The following is a 24,825-nucleotide window of genomic DNA, read 5'->3' on the forward strand; positions in this document are numbered from 1 at the left end:
CTATAACACTGGGAGAAAGAATCAAAAAAGGAAACCAAATAAAATAATTTTTGAGGTGGTAGAATATGGAATGAAAATTGGTGTCAAGTAAAGAAAAACAGAGATAGGAACATAAACTTATATGTTATGAATATTTACGCAAGAAAAACTAAAACTAGAAACAGTTAAAAGAAATTGTGGGGAAATAGACTAAGGGTGAGGAGAGGAAAAAGACTATTGGTTTTCCACATAAACTAACTGGCAAGTAATCTGGTACAATACACATGTATTCACTGAATTAAGAAGTAAAATCTTTAAAAAAAATCAATGTCAACTGAGGATACACAGAGAAAAAGAATTATACAATTAAAGATAGATAACAAATTTACAACTGTTATGATAATTATTGTGGTTTGCTTTTTAATGTTTGATGCCCGATTAAATTGAGAGCTTCATAAGGGCAGAGACAGCAACAATTTTGTTCTCCACGTTATCCATGGCATTTAACAGAGTCCTTGGCAAAAAGTAAGCATTCAATCGAGATTTCAGGAACAGAGAGAACAAAAATATAAAGAAACCAGTAAGTGTACACAGGGAGCTTTCAGTTAAGATCAGATTTTAAAACAACATGAACCAAAGACAAGAGAGGCTACTACTTTATATAAAAGTCATATTTAAGAATAACATCAGAAGAGTAGAGTTCATTTAGAAGTAGAGACATCTATCTTCATGATGTCTTTGCTCAGACAACTACCTCTGTCAACACTGTCTTTTTCGTAGTTTTGTACAAATCCACCCATTCTACATGGACAGGCAAAAGCGCCAGCTCTTTCACAGTCCTCCCTTATCATCACTCATATACCTCTCTCCTCCAATTTCTTAAACAATTCTCTGTCTGAAAGGTAAAATTCTTAGTTTTATGTTCATTCCTTTTCTTCATTCACTCATTAAATTTCTTCTTCTTTTTTTTTTTCAATAAACACCCATCAAATATCACCAAGTGCTGAGATACAGAGGTGAATAGATGGGCTTCCTTCCCTTAAGAAACAGGTGAGTAAGGATATTCCTCCACAATTTGATCTCAACTGACTTTTCTCTGAAACTCACCATACAGGACAGCCAATTATATTTTATTATTTGTTTTATATACTCTACACTTCCTCACATCTGCTTCTTCGCTTAAATTATTTCCTCAATTGAAATGTCTTTCTCTCCCATCACTATATACCCAGTCCTCACCATTCCTGAGTGTTCATTCAAATGCAAGCCCTCCCACAAGTCCTTCCCTGACCATTCCACTATTAAGTACTCTCTTCTACCAATCCTTTTTGATCCAAAGCAGTCACAAATGTATGAGAGAGTACAAAATCAACAATATGCCTACGGTGGAAATCCTAATTAAAAATGTCGTAGTGAAAGGGCACACTAGAAAAATCTTTTCATCCTAAGCAAATTAATTTATTAATAAAAATTCCCTTCTAGACTCTGGGCCCTGTGTGAAGGAGAAAAAAGCCCTTCCAGAGAATTTTAACTAGAAACTAGGGCTAACAATGATGTGGCAGCAGAATTCACACTCCATGTGGTCTGATAATCCCCAGATGAGAACTGAATTTCAAATATTCCCATGTTACTGGAGTTCCTAAGTGCCTGCACAGAGTAAATGTAAAATCTTTTTAAATGAACACACCTCAGGTCTCAAAAATTCTAAAGATTAAGTTGAACAAACACCTAAAAATAAGAGAATGTTCAATAAACAAGGCATAAATGCATTAGTCAGCAAAAATAGAAAATGTGAAATTAAGACCAATAAGGACTTCTAATACTGGAATTATAAGACACAGAATATAAAATAGGTCTTCTTATGTTAAAAAATTATGACTAGAAAAGGTATAAATATGAAAAAACTTGAACCAATAAAACTTCTAAGAACTACAAATAAGAAATTACAAAGTTGATATAAATAGACAAAGAACAAAGCTGAAGAGAAAAAGCTCAACACAAAACTGAAATAATTACTCAAGAATATAGTATATGGAGACCAAAGGCAATGAAGAATGAGAATGATTGAAGAAAGGAGGGCAGAGTGAGAAGACCTACCTAAGTAATCAGTATGTCAGGAAGACATGTTTGAGAGAATGGAGAAGCAATATTTAAAAAGTTAATGACTGAGAATTTATCAGAACTAAATAAAGGTACCATTATTCAAATTCAGAAAGCAAAACTAATTCTAAGTTAAGAAAACTTCACTCCCAGACACACCACCGTGAAGCTGTAAAAACACTAAAGGAAAAGGAGAAAAGAACTTCTAAGCAGCTAGAGAAAACACAGATAAAGAAATTTAAAAACAAACAGACTTTTTAAAGCAGGAACTCTGAAGCCAGAAGACAGTAAAACAATGTCTTCAAAGTCCTAAGAAAACACTTATCAATTTAGAAGTATACATTGAGATTTTAAGAATAAGAGTAAGAAACAAAAGTCACAACTTCTATAGTGCCAACTTTATAGTTCAAACTTCTCCATCTTCTGCTAACAAAGGCAGCGGTGGTTTAGATATACAAAATGGAACAGAAATGCTCCTTTAAATTTCTCCTTGTCACACACCCCCAACCTTCAAAGGTACTCAGTGCCTCTAATTCTTACGCTTCTCCAGACTCCTCAGGTCAAACCAGCTTGCACTGGCGTTTAGGTTTCAGCCACTCTGGTCTGCTTAAGTAACTTGTTTATCTATCCACTATGCAATTCCAAATTTTGTAGGTCTCTCATCTGCTTAATACCTTATATATTTATCTTTTAATATCTTCAGTGGCATTTTTCTGTGGGTGTTTCAAAGGAGAAAAGAGAAAAATCTGCTGTGTTTAATTAAAAATTGCAGGATGATCTTTTTCATTTATTAATTCACTAAAAAAAACATGTTAAATTTTATCTCTAGTATCAGCTCCTTTGAATGTGCCTTCTTCAATCACTGTATTCAATATAGCAAAATACTAGGATTATATTATAATGGTACCATAGCAATACAAATAACTTCTTATATCCAATTGCCAAATAAAAGCATGCATTATCCACTTCTCATAGTATCCTAAATTCATGAGTTTTTCTTATTAGAGAAATTAAAATGTAAATACCTTTTCATGTTTCTTTAGAAAATTGGTTTTCTTGATTTTCCCATGATGCTGAAATTAAGGGAAAAAATTTTAAGATTAAAAAAAGAGCTGGGTGGAGGGAAGTAAAGGGCAGAAAATTGGAACTATTGTAACAATATAATCAATAAAGAAAAGCTGGGAAAAACAAAATAGATAGTATTCCACAAAACCAGAGAACATAGTTTGTTTAAAACATGGCATGGATAATGCTAATTTATGTATCTTAAACTTTTTAATTTTATTCTATTTATCACTTAAAATAACATCTTAAAATATAAATATATTTTAGCCTGATTTGACTTAGATTGATTATATAGATTACTTTGGTATATTGAGAAAAAGCTTTTAAAATAAAATAGTGATAATTCCTAAAAAAACTTACTATATTGGTTTATTATAGCATATTTATTTTTATAAAAGCAAAAATTCTAAAGATAAATGGGTTTTTATTCATCCCTTAAGGCAGGCTGTTGATTCACTGAAAACAACAACAACAAAACCACCTTGATTGAGAACATTTAATTAAGCACTTGGGATTCAATAATAGGAGAAAAATTAGATGCGGTCCTTGCCCTCATGAAAGGAAAGACTAGTGGGAGAGATGGGCAAAAAAATAAATAAGTTTATTATACATACATTTAATAATAAGTAAAATTGCATAGTATTTTTCCAAAAAGAAAACAATTCTAAAATGGGATTGCCTCAGCTAATATATATGCAGAAGAGGCTCCTAAATGTTCTAGATAATGATGTATGGAGTGCATGACACTGCAGCAGGAGCTTTAGAACAATAAAGAAGTTACCATCCTTAAAATTACTGCCATCTCTCAGACTTCAAACAAAACCTTATGTACTCTTAAATCTAGAATTATTACCTAAGGTATATTTGAATTCTTCTATGAAATTATTTTTCCCATTCAGGTTGTGATCTAATTTAAAGCCTTTAGAGGATGAGTTCTAAACACATATTTAGCAGTCTCGTACTCTAATCTCTGCCCCTTAGAAATTTACAAGTATTTAAAAATTTCAAAATATTCATGGGATGTTCAAAAATAAAATAAAAAATAAGTAAGTGTTACCTTAAGGAAAAACCTCTTGTCAGTTCTTGCTGGATTATATGAAGCAATGTATGCAGCAATTAGAATAAATTTAGAGTAATATGGAAGTTCCACAAGAGTATATGTTGAGAGACCTACACAACAAAAAAACTTTTATGAAGGTATTTAACATGCTGCCATTAGATTTTAGTATCTTTTATCTTTCCTCACTTATCCTTTGACTTCCATATGACATTATCTTGTCAAAATGACCTTCTCCTTGAGCTTAAAGTGCCATGATAATGATGGCAGTGGCAGTGATTATTACTGATATGCTTTGCTCATTCTATTATTTTTGTTTGACTACTCTTATTCTAAAATCTAAATCCTACCCAGCCTGCCCTTGAAAGCCACACCCTCCATCAAACCTTCCCTGATGCTCCCCTACCACACTAAAATAGAAAAATCTGTCTCTATTATGAATTCCTACTTTGTGTTTTTCATTTATGGCTTATGTAACTTTATAGCTGCATATTAACAGTTAACTATATTAAAATTATATTTATTACCAAGCTATACTATTTAATGAAGGAGCCATGTCTAATTTTTATTTTTTCTGTATCCCTACAGTGTCTTTCACAAAGGAAATAACTGAATGAAAAGATAAATAAAACAACTGACTCAATCAAGCAGCACCGATTTTTTTATAAGGGAAGAAGGAATCTGATATTTACTAAAAATATAGTATGTGTCAGACATTGAATTAAGTACTTAAGTATTTCTGAATCTTTGCAGTAACTTAAAGCTAGATATTCTTCCCATTTTAGATGAAGACACTGACTGAGTTGGGCTCAAGATAACACAATTAGGGAACTGGGCAGACCACTTATTGCAGATTTTCTCACTCCAGCATCTCTTTCTTTCCATTAAAACACATAACTAAAAATCACTTGTGTAATATCTACAGCATGAGAAACCAAAATAGACAAAATGTAATCTCAGTACCACTTCATTCTATACCAGTTCCCCCAACCACTAGCCACTGATCTATTTTTTTAAATAAGAATACTTTAGATATTCGCTTAATTTTTTTTAAGTAAAAGCTGTTCTATTGGGATAAATCCAAAGTAATAGCTTCTTTAAAGAAAACAAAAGCACAAAGCTTTAAAAACATAACCAACAGAAATATATTCCACAAACTGGGCTAACATGAAATTGAATTTTATTCCATAACCTTCATGAAATATGTGAAATTATGTCATGTAATTGTTTTAACAAAAGCATTTAACAAAGTATAAACTGTTTGATTTTTGCATGATATAATCTTACATTTAGAAAACAGAAAACTGTTATACTAACTTTACTTCCTCCTATTAAATTGGAGCGTCACTTAAATTATCATTACAACTTACAAAGTAACTTTATTTTTATAACACTTCTGATGTTATCTGTAGTATTAATTTCAGTATCTTGTTTATTAGTAATAAAAAAGTGTTTTGGTAACTGCCTTAATACCTTTCAGTTGTTCTGGATTTGTATCATCTTTCTGTAGACTTTCCCACTGTGAACTGAAAGAAAACAGAAAGGCAATAAAGGGTTGAAAATATACTAAATCAATATACCATACTCAAAACAGAGTCCTAGAAAAACTAAATTTTCAAAATAGATTCAATATTTCTATAAACAAGATAATACATACATGCAATGTACACATTTGTACCTCTACAAAATCATAGAGTATATTACATCATATATAACAATAACCAGATATTAATTTTTTAAAAACTTTTTCTCTTATAACTGTAAAGCTATCAAAAAGTACCAACAAATAAATAATATCACCTGTCATTCAGTGAAATGTTCAGGTTACCATATTAAATACAATTGTTATATACTATGTCTAAATTCAACAACAATCTCTTATAATAAGTATCCTTGATTCAGGAAACTGAGACCCACAAGTTAGGTTCCTAGAACTGAATCCTTGTAGGTGTCTGCAGAATTCATGCTATTTCCCCTACTCCACTTGGATCTTACTTGCAATTAAAACTGTTAAATAGCCTCAAATATTATTAGGACTATTAAGTGATTATCATTATGTCAAATCCAACTCATAAGAAGACATACCACAGTATAATAAAAAGACAGCCCTGGGAGACTGAAGTTTCAGCTGTATGATCTTGAATAAATGAATAACCTTCACATAATAACTAAGGCAATTACCACCTCCCCCACCCCCCAAAAAACTTCACATGTAGGAAAGTGAACAAAAGAAAATGTAAAGTATGGAAATGCAATTTTAGTCAATATTAAGACAAGGATTTTCCTTCACACTGTATATTTTCCTTCCTACCTCATCCCTCCAGAATCCGGCATTCTGAAGAAGTAAGTAATGACATAAGGTTCTTTGCATAAAACTGATAATACCAGTTGTTAATAGGGGTTTTATTAACCAAGGCTTTGACTGGAATGTCATGCCTAAAGGAAGCATGCTTCGGCTCTGGTTGTTACCAAAAAGCCATGAGGAACTGGGATTGACTTTTAAAGGTAATAAAAACCCATGAGAAAAAAGGCTGGTACCTTGGTTGGTTGTGCGGTTCATGGCAATCTTTCCAGGGAAGGAATGAAAGTTGCTTTCCTGAAAGATGGCTAAAAGGAACCTTAAGGCACAATGGAAAACCTGAAGGACTTGGGAAAGACAGGTGTTTATAGGCGAGGCTGAATGGCAGGTATGTGGTTCAGCTTCTGTGCCCTGAAGGACAGACTGAAAATCATCCTAAAGGTTCCTTGCTTGAGTTCCAGCAAAGCAGACTTAAAGATCATATGTGATCATTTGCTGCTCTTGTAGTGTTTATGCAAATTAACAGGATAAATTAAAACTGGACTTAATGCAGTCCCTTTAATGACAAGGAGGGTAATATTAAGGAGAAAAATCACGTTTCAAGGAAAATCACAATGCTCAGTGGTAGACTATAAGGTAATGCAGCTGTCTTTAAAGTTTATTTTCATTTAAAGTTTGTTTTCATTGGGAAGTTAAACTAGGTCTGTGACATCATCAAAGATGCTAAATTTATAGGCAAGAAGAATGTCAAATGCCTTGCAACTGGAGGTCTTCCCAATAAGACAGTCTCGCAGATTTAGAGACAAGACTGGTTTGTGGGTTATGTTGCATAAATTAACATGTGTTCTGTTTTCATAGGGCATAAGCCTATGATCTCATTACCTGAGTGATTGTCTGTACGTATAGGCCTCACTTAATTCTCTCTCCATCACTGCTTCCTGACACTCAATGGTTTGGCTGAACTAAGTGGTTAGGTTGGTGAAGTATGGAGTGGTCTGTGGGCTTCCCTTTAAAACTGGTTTCTCTTTTCTATCCTAAAGGCTTGGACAGAAAGGGCCCAGAGATCTGAGATGGGGAAAACCTAAAATATTCCACTCAACCCAAACTAGGTAGTGGACAGGTGTGACGTGCCTTGCACATCTTCCTCCAAAGAAGCCTTTTTTTAACTGTGGGACATTGAAAAATTAATCCCTGCCTTTTGTCATCTAGTGGTTATGGTTTTAATGATTCCTTTTAACCCCGTTGCCAAATCTGTTGCCCCCAGAACACAACAAGGATGCCAGCTTGTTAAAATGAGCATGCTGTTGCACAGGGACAGCCAACTGACCTGGAGTCTGCAATATCCATCCCCATGTGGGAAGGCCACCCTCCTCTCCACATCCCTACTCTTTTTTTTTTTTTTTCCTTTTTGGTTTTTCAATTACAGTTGTCCCATTTTTCCCTCATTTCTCTCCCCCACCCCGCCCACCCCCTCTCCTGCAATCATATCCCTCCCCGTTGTCCATATCCATGAGTCATTTATACACATTCTTTGACTAAACCCTTCCCTTACTTTCCCCCCCTTCTCTCCCTCCCGCCTCCCCCCTATTGACTGTTATTTTGCTCCTGGTTCTATTTAGTTCATTTGTTTATGTTGTTCCTTAGTCTCCTGTATTAGGTGATATCATATGGTATTTTTCTTTCTTTGCCTGGCTTATTTCACTAAGCATAATTCTCTCTAGTTCCATCCATGTTGTTGCAAATGGCAGGAGCTCCTTCTTTCTTTCTGCTACATAGTATTCCATTGTGAAAATGTACCACAGTTTTTTGATCCACTCATCTACAGATGGGCACTTAGCTTGTTTCCAGCACTTAGCTATTGTAAACAGTGCTGCAATGAACACACACCCCTACTCTTATTAGGGATTTCTGGACCCAAGGGTAGACAGGACGATGATCATGTCCACCTGGAAGCAGCTAACGGAGCATGAGACCTTCGCCCATTGTCCTTTATAAGATTATAAAGGGTCTTAGGTCTGAGAGGAGTTATAGAGCGGGAGGGCCCCCCCAAATAAATAAATTAAATAAATAAATAAGTATAAGTAAATTAAAAATAACTAAGGCTATTAGCTGAATTGATCTGTAAGAACCCTTTCCAACTTTAAAACTCTCTTATAAGGCTCCTAACATGCTAATTTAAAAGTAAATGCCAGATAAGAATAATTGAATATACTAAATCTAACTATATTGTTTTTCAAATCTGCAAGCACAGTTGAAAGTCCTAGAAATATAGCAAAAGAGAAATTTTGCTAGGCTACTAGTAACCTATATGAAGAGCAAACCTAATCTAACAAGTAGACTTTCAAAATAGACCATTTCTAGCTCTGACCAGTGTGGCTCAGTTGGTTGGGCATTGTCCCGCAAGGCGAGGAGTCACCGATTCAATTCCTGATCATTCAATTCCTGGTTGGGGCACATGCCTGGGCTGTAGATTTGGTCCCCATTTGCGGCGCGTTTTAGAGTGAGCCAATCAATGCTTCTCTCCCACTTTTTCACTCTCTTTCCCTCTCTCTAAAATAAATAAAATCTTTAAAAATATATATCATTTCTTCTACCTCACAGTTATTTGATAGCATTTCACATATTAGAACGCATTTTCACATTCCGTACTTCTCATAAATGCAAATAGAAATAAATTTTTGTGAGTTACAATATTATAACCTGGACTTTGAAACACCGTAAATTAATAAGATTTTCTTACATAGTAATTACACATTTCAGGTTATTATTTAAATTCTCAAAGGACAACCAGGGAAAAATTGACCATCTTTAATGGGAAGAGAGTAGACTATAACATGTATTAAATGTCTATTATTAACCCAGCTCTTAACATATCCTATTTGATTCTCATAATCTTAAGAGATAAACTATCTTTTCTTTTTTTTCTTTTTTTTTTTTTTACAAATAGCAAAACTGAAGAGTCAAAGGGATTAACTAATTTGACAAAGTCTGCAAAGCTACTAACTGGTGGAACCAGCTATCAACTGAGATCTGTCTGACCAAAAAGGTTAACAATATTCTAAATAAGTATGAACTACTAATTTCTAGAGGTGAGTCAGAGCCACAGTAGTTGTACTAATTGAGATAGAACAGGCTAGAATTCTAAGATGAACAAGGAAACCAAGTTGAAGTCTTTTTTTCATAATTGTCCAAACTGCTTATAAAAGCTATAAAAAATCAACATACATTCCAACAACAGCTTGTTGAGTCAGAATCTAGCCTTCTATGACTATTGTCTACTTTTTAAAAACATGCTTTATTGATTATGCTGTGACAGTTGTCCCAATTTCTTTTCCCTCTGCTCCCCTCCACCCAGTGACCCCCTTCCCTCCAGTTGTCCACTTTTAGTCCATGTCCATTGATTGTGCATATAGTTCTTCTTAACCTCTTTCTGTCTACTCCATTCCCTCCTACTACACTTAATTCCTGCATCATCTCACTCCCTTTTCCCCCTTTCCCCTCCCTGCTGACCTCCCCCCAGTATGTTCCCCATACCTATAATTCTTTTTCCACTCTCGTTGCCTACTTAGTTTGCCTTTCTTTCGATTCTCTAACTTCTGTTGTTGGTTGTTGTGATATGGATTTCATTTTAATGTTCATAGTTTTGATCCTCCTCCTAAACAAGTCCCTTTAACATCTCATATAACTGGTTTGGATCTAATGAACTCCTTTAGTTTTACTTTGTCCTGGAAGCACTTTCTCTGCCCTTCTATTCTGAATGACAGCTTCGCTGGATAGAGTATTCATGGCTGTAGGTTTCGGATTTTCATTACTTTGAATATTTCTTGCTAGTCGCTTCTTGCCTGCAGGGTCTCCCTTGAGAAGTCAGCTGATAGTCTAATTGGGACCCCTTTGTACATGATTCTTTTCTTCTCTCTTGCTGCTTTTAAGATTCTCTCTTTACTTTTTGACATTTTGATTATAATGTGTCTTGGAGTGGTTCTCCCTGGGTCCAGTTTTTCTGGAACTCTCTGTGCTTCCTGGACCTTTAAGTCTATTTCCTTCCCCAAGTTAGGGAAGTTCTGTTTCATTATTTTTTCACATAATTTTTCGATTTCTAGTTCTTCACCTTTTGGCAACCCTATAAATCAAAAATTAGTTCGCTTATAGCTGTCCCAGAGGTTTCTGAGCCTCTCTTCATATTCCTCACTTTTTGTTTCCTCTTTTTGCACTGGCTGATTGTTCCTTCCCTATGTTCCAATTTGTTGATTTGATCTCTGGTTTTCCTTTCCTCACCACTTGTCTTGTATGTGTTTTCATTCATTTCAGTATGACTAGCCTTCATTCCTTCCCCATCTTATTTAAGATATTTTAATTCTTTAAGCTGCTTTATGATTATGGCTCTGAACGGAGCCTCAAAAAGATTTCCTATTTGTTCATCACTTAAGTCCCATATTTGCTGTCTGGTGAGCTGCGTCACTGGGATCTCAATTATGATGTGTGTCATCCTGACAGTTTTGTGTTTACCTTGCTTCCTGGGCGGGGCTGTCAACCTCCTACACTATAGGGGGAGGAGCCCCATACACTCATCACTACTGGGTGACCCTTCTCACCACACTGTGGCACTTTGTGTGGGGGTGGGAGTCCAACATGGATTCCTGCCGTTACTCCCCACTGAGAGACCGCAAGCCTCTTTCTCGGTCTCCATGCCCTCTGGGCCACACAGTCCGAGGCAATGGGGGTCTGCTTTCCCCAGCGTTGGAATCCCAAGCTGAGAGGTCACAACTGCCGCCAGGAATGCTCCCCAGGCAGTTTCGTTGCCTGTCGCTGCAGCTGCTGCCAGCAGCACAGCTTGACCTCTCCACCTGTTTTGCCCTTCCTACCCATCCAGACAAGCACCACTGAGTTATAACTTCATACGTTGGACTTTTCTGTACTTTTATTTTTCTGGAACCTCTGGTTATTTCTAGTTTTGCGGTAGTTGTAGTCCTTCTTAGTTGTGGAGGGAGACAGAGTGTGTCAGTCTAAGCCTCCATCTTGGCCAAAAGTCTTATACTATTGTCTTTCTTTATTCTGCTCATCCCAAGTATTTAATCTCAATCAGAAAATATACAATATGTGATTTTTTTTTAATTTAGTAATATTTATTTTATATGGGAAAAGAGGATCAGGGATATTGGGGGAAAAATGGATGAGTCCTTTAATTTGAAGCAATTTAAACAGTTTCAAATGGATCAGTAGATATCACCAGTCCTAGATGGAAAGTCTCACTGGTCCTTTATACCACATTGTGATAAAAAAAAAAAAGAGGATTAAGGGCATTATATATAATATGACTAGAACAGTAACCAGTTGCAATAAAAATACAAACTGCCTTACACTACCAAAACTTTTTTTATAAAAAAGACAAAGAAAATAACTACAGAAAGAAATTCAGCAAATTAATATGATGAACTTAACAAAACAAACTTCATATCAATAAATACAAATGGGTATAATTCACCCATTAAAGTAAAAGGTTTTCAGAATGCTTCAGTGAGGCAGGAAGTCAGATCAGCAGTGCTTATTTCTGTGCTCTATACATTTCTGTGAAAAAAATATACTGCAAATTATATATTAATTGCAAAGGAAAGATGCTTTTGCATATATAGATACATATATTTGAACATTTTTGAAAAAAGATAGAGGATAGAGCAAGAAATCTCTGTGGCTAGGAAAAGAGTGAAAGGGATAAGGATATATATGAGACTTCTTTGTAGTTTTAACTTCTGAATTTTTTGGAACCTTTCTCTTCCTTTTTCAATAATCAATGAGTTTGTTCTCCTTTGTCCTTTTTCTCTCCCTCCTCTTTGCATGTTTTAACTTTGTAACTGTATTATTCCTATCCTATCAGAACATGTTTTGTGTATACATATACATATATATATGCTATTCTTTCAACTTTTGTTCCCATCTTTTAGTTTTGAGCTAAAATTAATTAAATTAGTGCTCACCATAAATCCTTCTGGTAGTTTCCCCCAGCCATCTCTGTTGCACCAACATTGTCAGTAGTAGACTCTTCTGAAGGGGTTTATGAGCCTAGTGTTCCGAGTTTTTACATTTTTAAAACTCTTTTTCTATAGCCCTGAACAACAGATTGGCTCAAAATGAAATTCCTTGCCTTACACTTCCTCTCTCCGTGAGGTTCTTGAAAATGTTCCACTTGTCTGTATCACAGATTCACTTTCCTTTGTAAGTGACCTTTCTGCCTGGAAGCTCAGAAACTTTTTTTTCTTTAATGTTTACTTTTAAAGTGAAAAGTGTAAGAAAGTCTCTGCAGTAGGCTGAATAATAGTCCCCAAACATGTCCATGCTACAATCCCAGGACCCTGGGAATGTTACCTTACATGGTAAAAGAGACCTATGAGGACCTTGGGATGGGGGTATTATTCTGGATTATCTGGGAAGCCCAACGTAATGACAGGATTCTTCTAAGAAAAAGACAGGTCAGCAAGAAGAGAAAACATTCCATTGCTAGCTATGAAAATAGAGGAAAAGCCAAAGAATGAAGATAGCCTCTAGATGCTGGAAAAAACAAAGAACCAGATTCTCCCCAAAACCCCTCAGAATGAATAAAACCCTATGCACCTATTTTAGACTTCTGAGATCCAGAAATGCAAGATAATTAATATGCCTTATTTTAAGCTAATAATTTGTGGTAATTTGTTACAGAGTAATAGACTAGGACAGGCTCAGAATTGACTACTGTGGGTCAAATGTAGAGATGAACCCTTTAATATGTAGAACCAGGTCATCTTTTACTTCTAGAAAAGTTTTATTGGAATGTAGTTTTAGATCTTAATTCATATCCATTGTTTTATTTTATTTCTTCAAGATCTCCAATTATACATATGTTGCATCTTCTTTGCCTGTCACATTTATTATATTCTACTTGATTATATTTATGTCTTTAGTTTTGTCCTCTTGGTTTTCATATCTCTCTTCAATATCCTTTATCATACAGTGGAACCTCAGTTCTTAAACTTAACTTATTCTGGAAGGCTGTTCAAGAAGTGATTTGTTTGAATACTGCATCATAATTGTACTCACACATTCTCTCCTTTGTTGCTTGAGAGACATGTAATTTAGGGGACGGGTGGCATTGGTTCAGAAAATTGTGACACCCCTCCCACCCCCCCACCGCCCACCACACAATGCCCTGAAAACAGAGACAAAGAAAACAGGCAGAAAGCAGTCTCGGAGAGTCATGCTCTTCTGATAGAAAACAGGGCAGAAATAAAAGAGGTAACAACTATTTGGCGCCAGGCTGACCTTCACATAGTATGTTCAAAGCTTTGTAGATAAGTTATCCACATCCTGTTTGGCAGAACAGCTGCATCCCATTTGGCAGGATTCTTTGCACGCACGCCACTAAACAAATCTAGGGAAGGGTTTGAAGCATTCTCTCCTCGAAGAGATGTTCACCCTTCTCTCCCCAGGCAGACGGTTTCTCGGTCATTTTCTTCTGCGCCGTGGGTCCTGAGGGTCCAGGAACCCCACAAGTAATCATACAGGTATCAGCATGAAAGAGTTGTTGGGTCAAGAACCAAATTAGAGAAGGGAGACATTAAGAACCAAGGTTTTACTATACTCTCAGTTGAATCCACTCTACCTTGGAAATCTTAAAATTTCATTTTCACTTCTGAGATGAAATCTCAGAACTCCATTCCTGAGTTTGGTTAGTTTTTGTCTCCCAAGCTCTTCTTTGGCCATTTATTCTGAGTTGTTAAATTTCTAATTTAAACTATTTTCCTATATCTGAAAATGCTGGTTTAAAATTTTTACATAAGGTTGTAATATTCTGTTACATCTTCCTCTGCTTTATTTTGGGTAAGAAGGAGGGAATTTCATCAGCTAAAATGTTTTTATTCACATATTCTGTTTCTTCTTATAATAACCTTTCATGGCTTTTCTATTTTGTTTCTCTTCACTTTGAAATGCTCAAGGTTTGCTTGGATCAGCAAATAGATGATTCTATAAATGCAGGTGTAAGGGTTTTACATGACTTAGTAGATTTCTCAATTCTAAGTACTTTTTCTTTAAGAACAATAAAGTCCAGTTTCTTTAATACAGGTGTAGTACCATCTTAACTGGAAGAGGTTGGCTTACCTTCTGATTTTGTCCGTTTCTTCTTGTCTGATAGAGGTGGGATAAGGATATAAGGATTTGGGAGGGTAATAGCCTTAATTTCTACCCTTTGCTTCCTTCTTCACTACCAAGCCATGTCCTTCCAAATCACCTCCTGGTCTCCCCTCAGAAACAGTTATTTTCCCAGGACTGCCATGCTAATTCTTGTCCTAAATAGTCTTAAGACACTTCTTTTGAATCTCTAATAGCCAGTACTCTACCTTTAGGGTCTCAGACCTAGTCTCAATATTTTCCCAGTCAGGGTTAGACTCTCTATCAGGAGGTGATTTCATCTGTATTTCACCACTACTAGTCAACCTCATCCCATGCCCCCACTATCCTCTCCTCTTTTCCATGGAGTCTTTAACTTGTCTCTTCAGTATTAGCTCTGCAGACGTCAGTAATTTCACTATCTGCAAATAAATTGAGGTTTACAGTCACCTCTACTGACTCTTAGTTATGCTATAGGAAAGGGGTGTTATTTTCTCTTCCTATTGATCTCGTGGAGAGAACTAAATTTAGTGGCCATCACTATTCTATGGAAAACTAGAGTCCTTTCTTTCATTGTTATGTAAAAATTATTTTAACAAACAGCCAATGTTTTCTACCTTTAAAACAGCAGACCACAAGCTTTTCTTTTCCATGACTTCCAAAACCTCTCATCAATAACTTTTTATTACTGAAAAGAATAATAGTATCTTTGTAATGTTCATACTTATTCAGAAACTATTAAATTTTAACCTTAAATTTTAACTATTAAATTTTCATCAGCTAATTAAACTGAAAACAAAGTTAATAAAGCAATTTAGAAAATAAGGCGTTTATGAGAGAATAACAAAATTGACTAGAAAGGGAGACAAGCAGATAGCATTAATGTTTTTAAATTTCCTATGTTGCTTTGTAACCTGGGTTTAATTTAACACCTATAAGGCATTTTACTATTCACAAACCATTTTCACATATATTAGTTAAATCTTCTAAGGATTGTTATAGGAGGAAGTTGAGACTGGCATTTTTAGGTGACTTGCTCAGAGATAAGGCAAAAAATGACTGAGCTAGAAATCAAAACCATGTTCTTCCCACTATCCTATGTGCTACCATGTCCCTTGAGCAGTTTCATTACTGTGAAGTTCTATTAAGACAATTGCAAACTTATGACGTGATTTACACATTTCGTTAATGATCAAATTTTCATACCATTCAAATATCTCATATAAATATAAAAACAAAGCTAAAAATGATTTTTCTGTAGCTATCCAGATTTTTTAAATTTTGCAACAAGATCTGTCCAGAAAAAGTCCAACCACTGTTAATGTTACAAGACTGGTTTGCGCAACAATGATGTAGCCTGGCAGCCAAGGACAGTGGACCGGAATGTGCATGCATGAACAATGACGACTTCACCATACTAATTAGTGGGGGTGGTAGACACCACTGAGTGAGCATGTGTACTGTGTGGCCTTCACATTCAAAAAGACTGAGCGAGTAGAGCAACTAACCCGCATTACATTTTATGTTAAGCTTGAACATTCCTCCATGGAAACTATTCAGATGATTCAGAAGGCCACAGCTATGGGCAACTAGGGATCGGCAGCTTCATCACGACATTGTGCCCACTCATGTATCATGTCTCTTGCATAGTTTTCTGGCAAAATATCAAATCACCCAGGTGACCTAGCCTCCCTACAGCCCTGAGTTTGCACCCTGTGACTTCTGGCTTTTCCCTAAACTAAAATTACCTTTGAAAGGAAGAGATTTCAGACCATCAATGAGATTCAGGAAAATACGATGGGGCAGCTGATGGCAACCGGGAGAACTGTGTGAGGTCCCAATGGGCCTACTTTGAAAGGGACTAACGCGTCATTGTCCTATGTACAATGATTCTTGTATCTTGTATCTTCTGCAATAGATGTCTCTCTTCTTCATATTACATGGCTGAATACCCTCTGGAGAGACCTCATATACCCTGTTTTAAATTGTCTAACACAAAGGTTTAAATCGTTTGTCCTTCCCAAAACAACAAGAAATAATTCAAACCTCTACAGTTTTTTCCCAATGTGAAGAAGGTAAAAGAAAATTTGTATACTTTAGTAAATATCCCAAATAAATATATAGAAATACATATACTAAATAGAAAATTACCTTGATACTTCCCTGAGATAAACAGTCTGCATGGCTTTCTTCAAATGAGGCTCAATATTTCTCCAGAGTTTGCGAGTATCACGTTCATTTGCTATCCCAAAGGGAAGAAAATTTCAGTAATTTAAAACTTAGAAAATTTTTTCCAGAAAAGGTTAATAAATAAAATTACATAGTTACCTTCTCCTTTAACCACAGGTTCACAATATTTAGGAAAATTAAGTACTGCCTGTAAACAACAGCAACAAAAAAGTAGTTATCTACCACAATTAAGAATTATTTTTCAAGTAAAATTTTTATTACAATTCAGGCAATCTTATTTTGATATATTATAATTGCTCAAGTAAAATGTTATAGCTTATTTACTACAATAATAGAACAGCAAATACCAATAATGATACTAAAACATTATGTAAAATATTTCTTAATTGGCTAAATCCTGCCTAATGTATCGGCCCCTAGATATAAAGTAATACAACAAAGCATAATTTGTCATTTTAGATCATAATTATGTTACAAAGGACCATAAAACAGAAATGAAGTACCTCTAGCCCAAAGAATTAACCTATTACTTTCCAAAGTCTCTTCATTCTCACAAATTAAACATAACCTAGTTCAGTACAACTCAAACTATTCTGACTGGCAGCACTGCCAGAGATTGTTATAAATCCAAATTCTTCACACCATCAGAATCCTGGGGACGAGACCCAGGAGTCTATGTTTTAAGAATCTTGCTAGGAATTCTATGTATTCTAAAGTCTGAGTAGTACTAATTAATCACAATTATGTAGCAGTTTCCCATAAAGTAGTTTCCTATAGATCAACACTGAATTCTACTGAGAAGTAGTTTAAGCAAATTGAGTACCTGAACTGTCCAAACAGTCTCTGTATTTAAGTACACCTATAAAACCTAGTCCTAACTCACAAGTAGACTTTCAGAAACAAAATATTTGTCAAATACAAAATACTTTTCAAAACTTTGGCTACTAACATTCAAATGTGCTCTCCAATGTTATGCCCATTTCTCCTATAATAATCTTCATATACAGGCAAATCCCCATTTCCCTATATTAAGGTTATTTATAACAAAACTGAAATACCAGTGCACTGGTATTTTAATCTGCCCTTCCAAATACCCAGAGAAAAAAAATATAAAGGATACTAACAAAATCACAAAAATATCCAAAGACCAAGCAGAAATAATTTTATGTGATTTTTTTATCATGAATTTTTACAACCACTGTACATTTTCCCACATAACTTCATTATTCCTTACCATTTAGGTATATAATTTACTCTAACTAGTCTCATTAATGTAAAGGTGGGTAGGAGAAGTATAACTTTATTAAGAAATGACCAAGTGCTCAGGGCATTTTAGTACTCCGTTTAACAGAAGGAGCATAATTATCAAAAGCTAATTATGGACACCTGTTATCTCATTACTGACAACTGAACTTTCATTATGCCCATTTGTCAGCTGAGGAAACAGCAAGCAAAATATAATTTGTCTACAGGCACAGAGAGAGATTCCATTGTCTGATTTTATGATTGTGGATCTGTAAGATGTTCTGGGAATTTACTTCAAAACCACTAAGATGTCGTGTTATCAAAGCCTGATTCAGGTGAAACAGGGAATAGAGACATCCTTAGTTTTATTATTGTGCTTCACATATATTCTGTATTTTACAAATTGAAGACAAGACCCTCAACCAGCCAAACAGTTACAACTGGCTTTATCGTGGTACTGTAATACTTAATTACAGTGATCTGAAATCTGACCTGCAATATGTCCAAGGTATACCTGTATTTACCTTACATTGCAAAGAAAAACCTGCATTACTTTAAGAAGCAGAACAGTATATAATGAATAGAGTAGGTTGCCACAAAATAGGATAGACAATTTGAGAAACTTTTCCAACTCTTCCTCGGTGAGATTTTCAGAAAGTCCTCACTATTGTATTTGAAATTATTTGTTAGAAAATAATCCAATACATGTACATCGTAATAAGCAAAAGCGTAAGACAGACCCAAGACTCCTGCCCATAGTGTACACACACCTTCTGTTACTCAATCAAACACTAATTTAGGCACTGCTGTGAAGGGATTTTATAGATGCAATTAAGGTCCCAGAGATTATACAATACTATTTATGATAGAGTTAAAATAAGGAGATGATCAGATAAGTCTGACCTAATCACATGAGCCCCCCTGCTGACTGGTAGATGAGAAGGTCATGTAGCAAAAAATGTGGGTGGTCTCTAAGGGAGTCTGAGAGAGACTTTCGGCTAATAGCAAGCCAGGGAAGTTGGGACCCCCTTCTTACAACCAAGAGAACTGGATTCTATCAACATTCTGAATGAGCTTGGAAGTGATTTTTCTCAAGATGAGAATTTAGTTCAGCCAAACTTTAATTTTAGCCTTGTGATATCCTGAGCAGAGAAGCCAGCAACACAGTGCCTGGATTTCTTACCTACAGAGCTGTAAGCTAATAAATGTGTGTTGTTTTAAGCCTCTAAATCTGTGGTAATTCATTTTTGCAGCAATAGGAAAGTAATACATACAATGAAGTATAAATATAAAAGCATATTCCATGGCTAAGTACAAGTAATTTCTAAACTGTTTTGCCTTTTTTAAGAATACCTGCACTTAAAAAACATGAGAGGAACAAAAATCAGAACTGAGAGCATTTATATTAACATTAATTTATAGAAATTTTCATCAAGCAATGAGACCTTACCATGTGCCAAGTATTTTAAGTGCTCAATATGCATAAACTTATTTAATCCTCCAAATGATGCTATAAAATAGATGTTATTATTCCTATTTTATAGAGAAGTTAAATTATGCTTCAAATCTCTGACTTTCACTTCTTTGATCAGATGGAGAAAACTTGTCCCTTAAAAGGACTCATGTGATTAAATGAGAACCACTTTGATATCACTGTCTTAAAATAGGATATCCTGAAGCCAGAATGATATTTAAAAAAAAAAAAATTTAAATTCAGATGAGGAAGAAGATATTTACGAGGTTTCAAAGTACCTCCCCACAAAATACCACTTTATCAAATGATCAAAGTGAACATTATCAGAAATGAGATAAAATGAAATCTTGTTAACACCTGCCAGGATGCAATGAGAACACAGCATTATTTCTCTAATATTCCTGTCAGATATATAACCCGAATGTAATCAGGAAGAAACAGACAAACCGAACACTTGAGGACGTCTACATACAAAACAACTAGCCTGTTAATCTTCAAAAGTCTTAAGATCATGAAAGTCAAAGACTGAGAAACTATTACAGATGAAAGTTCAAGAGACATGACTACTAATTGCAGTTTGTGATTCTGAACTGAATTCTTTTGCTCTGAAGTATATGAGGTCTGTCCAGAAGGTATCTCTCCATATAATATGAAAAAGATACAAAATACAAGAAACACTGTACATAGGACAATGATGTTTCTTCAAAGTAGGCTCCTTGGGATCCCACACAGTTCTCCAAATCATCATCAGCTGCCCTGCCATATTGTCCTGAATCTCACTGATGATTTGAAATCTCTTCCCTTTCAAAGGTGGTTTTAGTTTTGGGAAAAGCCAGAGGTTGCAGGGTATCAAATCTGGGCTGTAGAGGGGCTAGGTCACTTGGGTGATTTGATGTTTCTCAAAACAACTCTGCAGGAGACATGATGCATGAGCAAGCCCATTGTCGTGATGAAGCTGCCAATCACCACTGCCCATAGCTGTGGCCTTCTGAATCATCCAAATAGTTTCCATGGAGGAATGTTCAAGCTTAACACAAAATTTGATGCAGATTCGTTGCTCTGCTTACTGATTTTGAATGCAATGGCCACACAGTAGACATGCTCACTCAGTGGCTCTACCACCCTCAATGACTAGTTCAGTGAAGTCATCATTGTTCATGCATGTGCATTCCAGTTCACTCTCCTTGGCTGCTGGGTTACATTAATATTGAGAAAACCATTCTCCATTATATTACCAATGGTTGGGCTTTTTACAGACAGACCTCATACTATTGGAATAACTGGCCAATCTTGAATAGGATCTGAGTATAAGATTGTAGCAACAAATCAATTTTCTAATTTTAAAAGCTGCACTATGGTTATGTAGATGTTGCAGAAACTGCACACTAAAAATCAGGGTTGATAGGGCATTAGTCACAAACTTAATCTCAAATGTTTTGGGAAAAAGGAGTACAAGTCCTTTTTACTATATTTGCAATTTTTATGTATATTAAAATTGCTTCCAAATTTTTAGAATAAAATTTAGAAACATCAGTACTTTCACTATCTTGAAAATAACACACCAAATAAAATGATTAGAGCAAACTATTAACATGTCAGTACCACTGAATGTGGTTGTGATATAAAGAATTCTTAATTATCCAAGGCCATAATAAAGGCATCCTCTGCAGGCAGGCCCAACTAGAAAAGCTGTCCAGAATATGCCAGAGGCTAAATTTTACATGAATATCACATCTAAAATGTTGAGCAAAAGTAGATAGATTTTTTAAAAACACATTCTGTATGTTTATATTTACAGATAGTTCAAAAACAAGCAAAATTAATCTTTGATGTTAGAAGTAAGAATAGCGATTACCTCTGGGGAGGAAAGAAGAGGCAGAAATTGGGAGGAAGCATGAAGTAGGCTCCTGAGATGCTGGTAATTTTCTACTGTTTGACCTGAATTATATTTACACAAATGTTTATGCTTTGTGATGATTCATTGGGATACATATTTATGGTTTCTGTGCTTTTCCTTATGTATGGTGTACTTTAATCAAAAAGCTAAGAAAAAAGAAAAGAAAAACAAAGCTCACTAGATTATTTCTCCTAATTAAAGACTCCACCTCTCCCAAAGTACCCTTAACCAAAGAATAACTCTTCCCTGTGAGAAAGTCATTCTCATCCATAAAGCAATCAGTACAGGGATATGAAAAAGTGGTAAGGACACCCATTCACACAGCCATCTGTCAGACCAACTCTGACAATCGATGGGATGATAGCTCTTCTGCCAAATTACCCTCAAATTTCATATGACTTTAATATCTGATACATACATACAGCAGGTATTATCAGTCTCCTTACTTGGGCTCTGGTTTATGCTCTTCCAGCTAGTAAGATCTCAACCTATTCTTTAGCACATGAACTTTTGCTTATAAGTAGGAAGCAAACTAAAATTAACTGATCCCCAACAGGTTATCAGGCATTTTACATGTGTTCCTTTCTTTTTATTTCATAAAATTCCTTTGAGGTAGGTATTCACATTCAAAAAGGTTAGGTAATTTGACCAGATCAGAGAGCTGATGAAAGAAGTTTCTTCATCTGTCAAATGAGGATTCATGATACTACCTTCCTTCATAAGGCTGTTGTAAGAATGAATTGAACTAATAAAGGTAAAAAACTTTACAACAGTGCCTGGCACAGAGTAAGTATTCAATAAAGGCTGGCTCTTATTGAAGAGGTATATAGCATAAATGCTTATTAACAAATGCTATGGAGCCAGACACCATGATTCTTTATTCACAAACTTATAATCTTTTTCATTTTACTTCTGAGGAAGCATTTTTTTCTAACATACAACCATATGGTAAATAAGCAAAAATAACTAACAGGAACAGAAACATATGAATGTATACTATCTTTATGAATCCACTAATAGCTGAAAGACAAATCTGCAACCATTTTAAAAAATCTCTTCCTCATCAAAAAATACTGTTTAAAAAATAAATGAGCCCTGGCTGCTGTGGCTCAGTGGATTGAGCATCAGCCTGTGAGCCAAGTGTCACTGGTTCGATTCCCAGTCAGGGCACATGACTAGGTTGCATGTCAGGTCCCCAGTTGGGGGCGCGAGTGTGAGGCAAACACACAGTGATGTTTCTCTCCCTCTCTTTCTCCTTTCCCCTCTCTCTAAAAATAAATAAATAAATAAACAAAAAAACAAATAAATAGTTTTTAAAAAAAACAGATGAAAGAATTAAGAGATCTGAGAAAGTCATGATACCATTTGTACTAGCCAGAGATTACCTTGGGTTGTCAACTGCATGTGAGATAGCTATGTGCGAGGCATCAGAAGTCTATCTGTACTTTATGAATATTCTCTGTGCCAGCTCCTTCAGTGTCCTGCTGCCTAGTGCCCACTCCTACTCTTCTAACATACAAGGGGCCATCTACCTAGCCCTGTGCTCAAAAAATGAATACAAAACTTCTATTCCTCAGGAAATACTGGGTCCTGGCTATAAAAAGCAGCTATATTGTTTAATTAAAGTAATTCACCAAATATCAATGATCCTCACAGAAATTATTTCTATTTTAAAAGAATATTTATTCAAATGAGTGTTATCAGTAATACCACCTAACATCTTTATCGATAATCTTTATCAGCACTTTACTACATTTTACACTCAGAAAAATCATCTGAGGTATATATTTAGTCCCACTTTAGAAATGAGAAAACTAAAGTACAAAAAATTAAGTATCGTGAAACAGCTGGTAAGCAGTAGAGTTAAGGGATTTCAATGTTAAGTGTTCTTCTCATTCTACCATATATACCTCAATTATCGGCATTCTCTTCTATGTCACTATGTCACTGGTTACCACACTAGCCACAAGGCCAAACAAATAAACAACAACAAAAAACGGGCATCAGAAACTTGGAACTGCACTCTAAAAGACTGCTAGGCTCTAGCTAAGCAATTCATTTTACTGAGTAATTTCTAAGAAAATTGTGATATTTGGGGGTAAAAGGTTTGAAATACAATAAATTTAATGCCTGACAGAAGTTTAAAAAATCTCATGCAAAACTAAAATTTAGAAAATAAATTATTTTGTGGTTGGCACTTATATGACTATAATAGTAACTTCTTCAATAAAGCTTTTTAAAAATTATAATTACTATTTCTTAGGAATAACACGTATGATGTCAGAGAAGACAAACCTAAATGAATACTCAAGAGTACTACTTTAAATTTTCCTGTCGTGTGCTACCTATAGAGCTAGCGTCCAAAAATAACCCTTAAAGAAATAACAATTCCTAAAGCAAATTTAAAAGCACACACATAAAAGATGATGAAAAGAATCTTTGGCAGGCGACTTACTAAACTTTCAAGAAATATGCCACCTGCAAACTTTGAAATAAATAATACTATCCATTTGAAAGAAAAAAGGATAATATACCTTTATTCTCCAATGGATAAAATCATTTTTTATATTTATTAGTATTACTAACAGTAATAAAGGCTTAAAACCATATTCAAGCTTCAAGTTTATGAATATGATGTAATAAGAAAAGCTGTAACCTTTTCCATGAACAAAAAAAAAAATTCCTTAGTGAAACCCAAAGGACTTTTAAAATACCACATTTAAATATATATTTTCTCCTTTTACATTTTCTTTTCTAGAAATATTTTCCAAATAATTCTTCCTTTTTGTATAATCTAGTTTTAAATGGCTGCCAACAGAGATTCCCACCTGTTTCAAGAACATCAGTGCTAAGTAGCAGTAAGTGCAAGTTATTTCCCAGGACAGACAGTGGATGAGTATCTGTTCCTAACTCCATTTCACTCAAGGGCAGTTCTCTCCTCTCTGTAAACCCCTCTGCTGTCATTTCCCTTGGGCACGAGGGATCCAAGACATTCAAATTCTGGAGAAATGTTAGTGATTCACTGGAATTAAGACAGCTTGTCATTTGATATTTCTTTTATATATATATATACTTTTTTTTTAGATATATTTTATTGATTATGTTATTACAGTTATCCAAATTTTTTCCCCTTGCTCACCTCTTCCAGGTACCTCCCTCCCCTCCAGCAATCGCCCCTCCCTAAGTTCAGGTCCACAGAACATGCATGTAAGTTCTCTGGCTTCTCCATTTAATTTACTATTCTTAATGTCCCCCTGTCTATTTTATACCTCCCAGCTATACTTCTTGATCCCTGTACCTTTTCCCACTTTCTCCTGCTACCCATTCCCAGCTGATAACCCTCCATATGATCTCTATATCTATGTTTATTTTTCCTGTTCTAG

The 24,825-nt window shown here is 35.2% G+C and overlaps 1 protein-coding gene across 2 annotated transcripts in view; it reads right to left on the reverse strand.

Moving 5' to 3' along the window:
- The window catches only part of ORC5 (origin recognition complex subunit 5), a 98,452-nt gene that overhangs the window by 37,567 nt on the left and 36,060 nt on the right, over nucleotides 1-24,825 (reverse strand). For both annotated transcript variants that reach the window (XM_090286740.1, XM_090286741.1), the window contains exons 7-11: nucleotides 16,965-17,013; nucleotides 16,788-16,878; nucleotides 5,675-5,727; nucleotides 4,202-4,314; nucleotides 3,105-3,152 (exon numbers count right to left, since the gene is read on the reverse strand). In XM_090286740.1, the coding sequence (XP_090142866.1) occupies nucleotides 3,105-3,152; nucleotides 4,202-4,314; nucleotides 5,675-5,727; nucleotides 16,788-16,878; nucleotides 16,965-17,013 (354 nt within the window). The remainder of the gene's footprint in view (nucleotides 1-3,104; nucleotides 3,153-4,201; nucleotides 4,315-5,674; nucleotides 5,728-16,787; nucleotides 16,879-16,964; nucleotides 17,014-24,825) is intronic.

The sequence above is a fragment of the Furipterus horrens genome, unplaced genomic scaffold (assembly GCF_987537825.1).
Source record: "Furipterus horrens unplaced genomic scaffold, mFurHor1.1.pri manual_scaffold_9, whole genome shotgun sequence".
NCBI classification, from domain to species: domain Eukaryota; kingdom Metazoa; phylum Chordata; class Mammalia; order Chiroptera; family Furipteridae; genus Furipterus; species Furipterus horrens.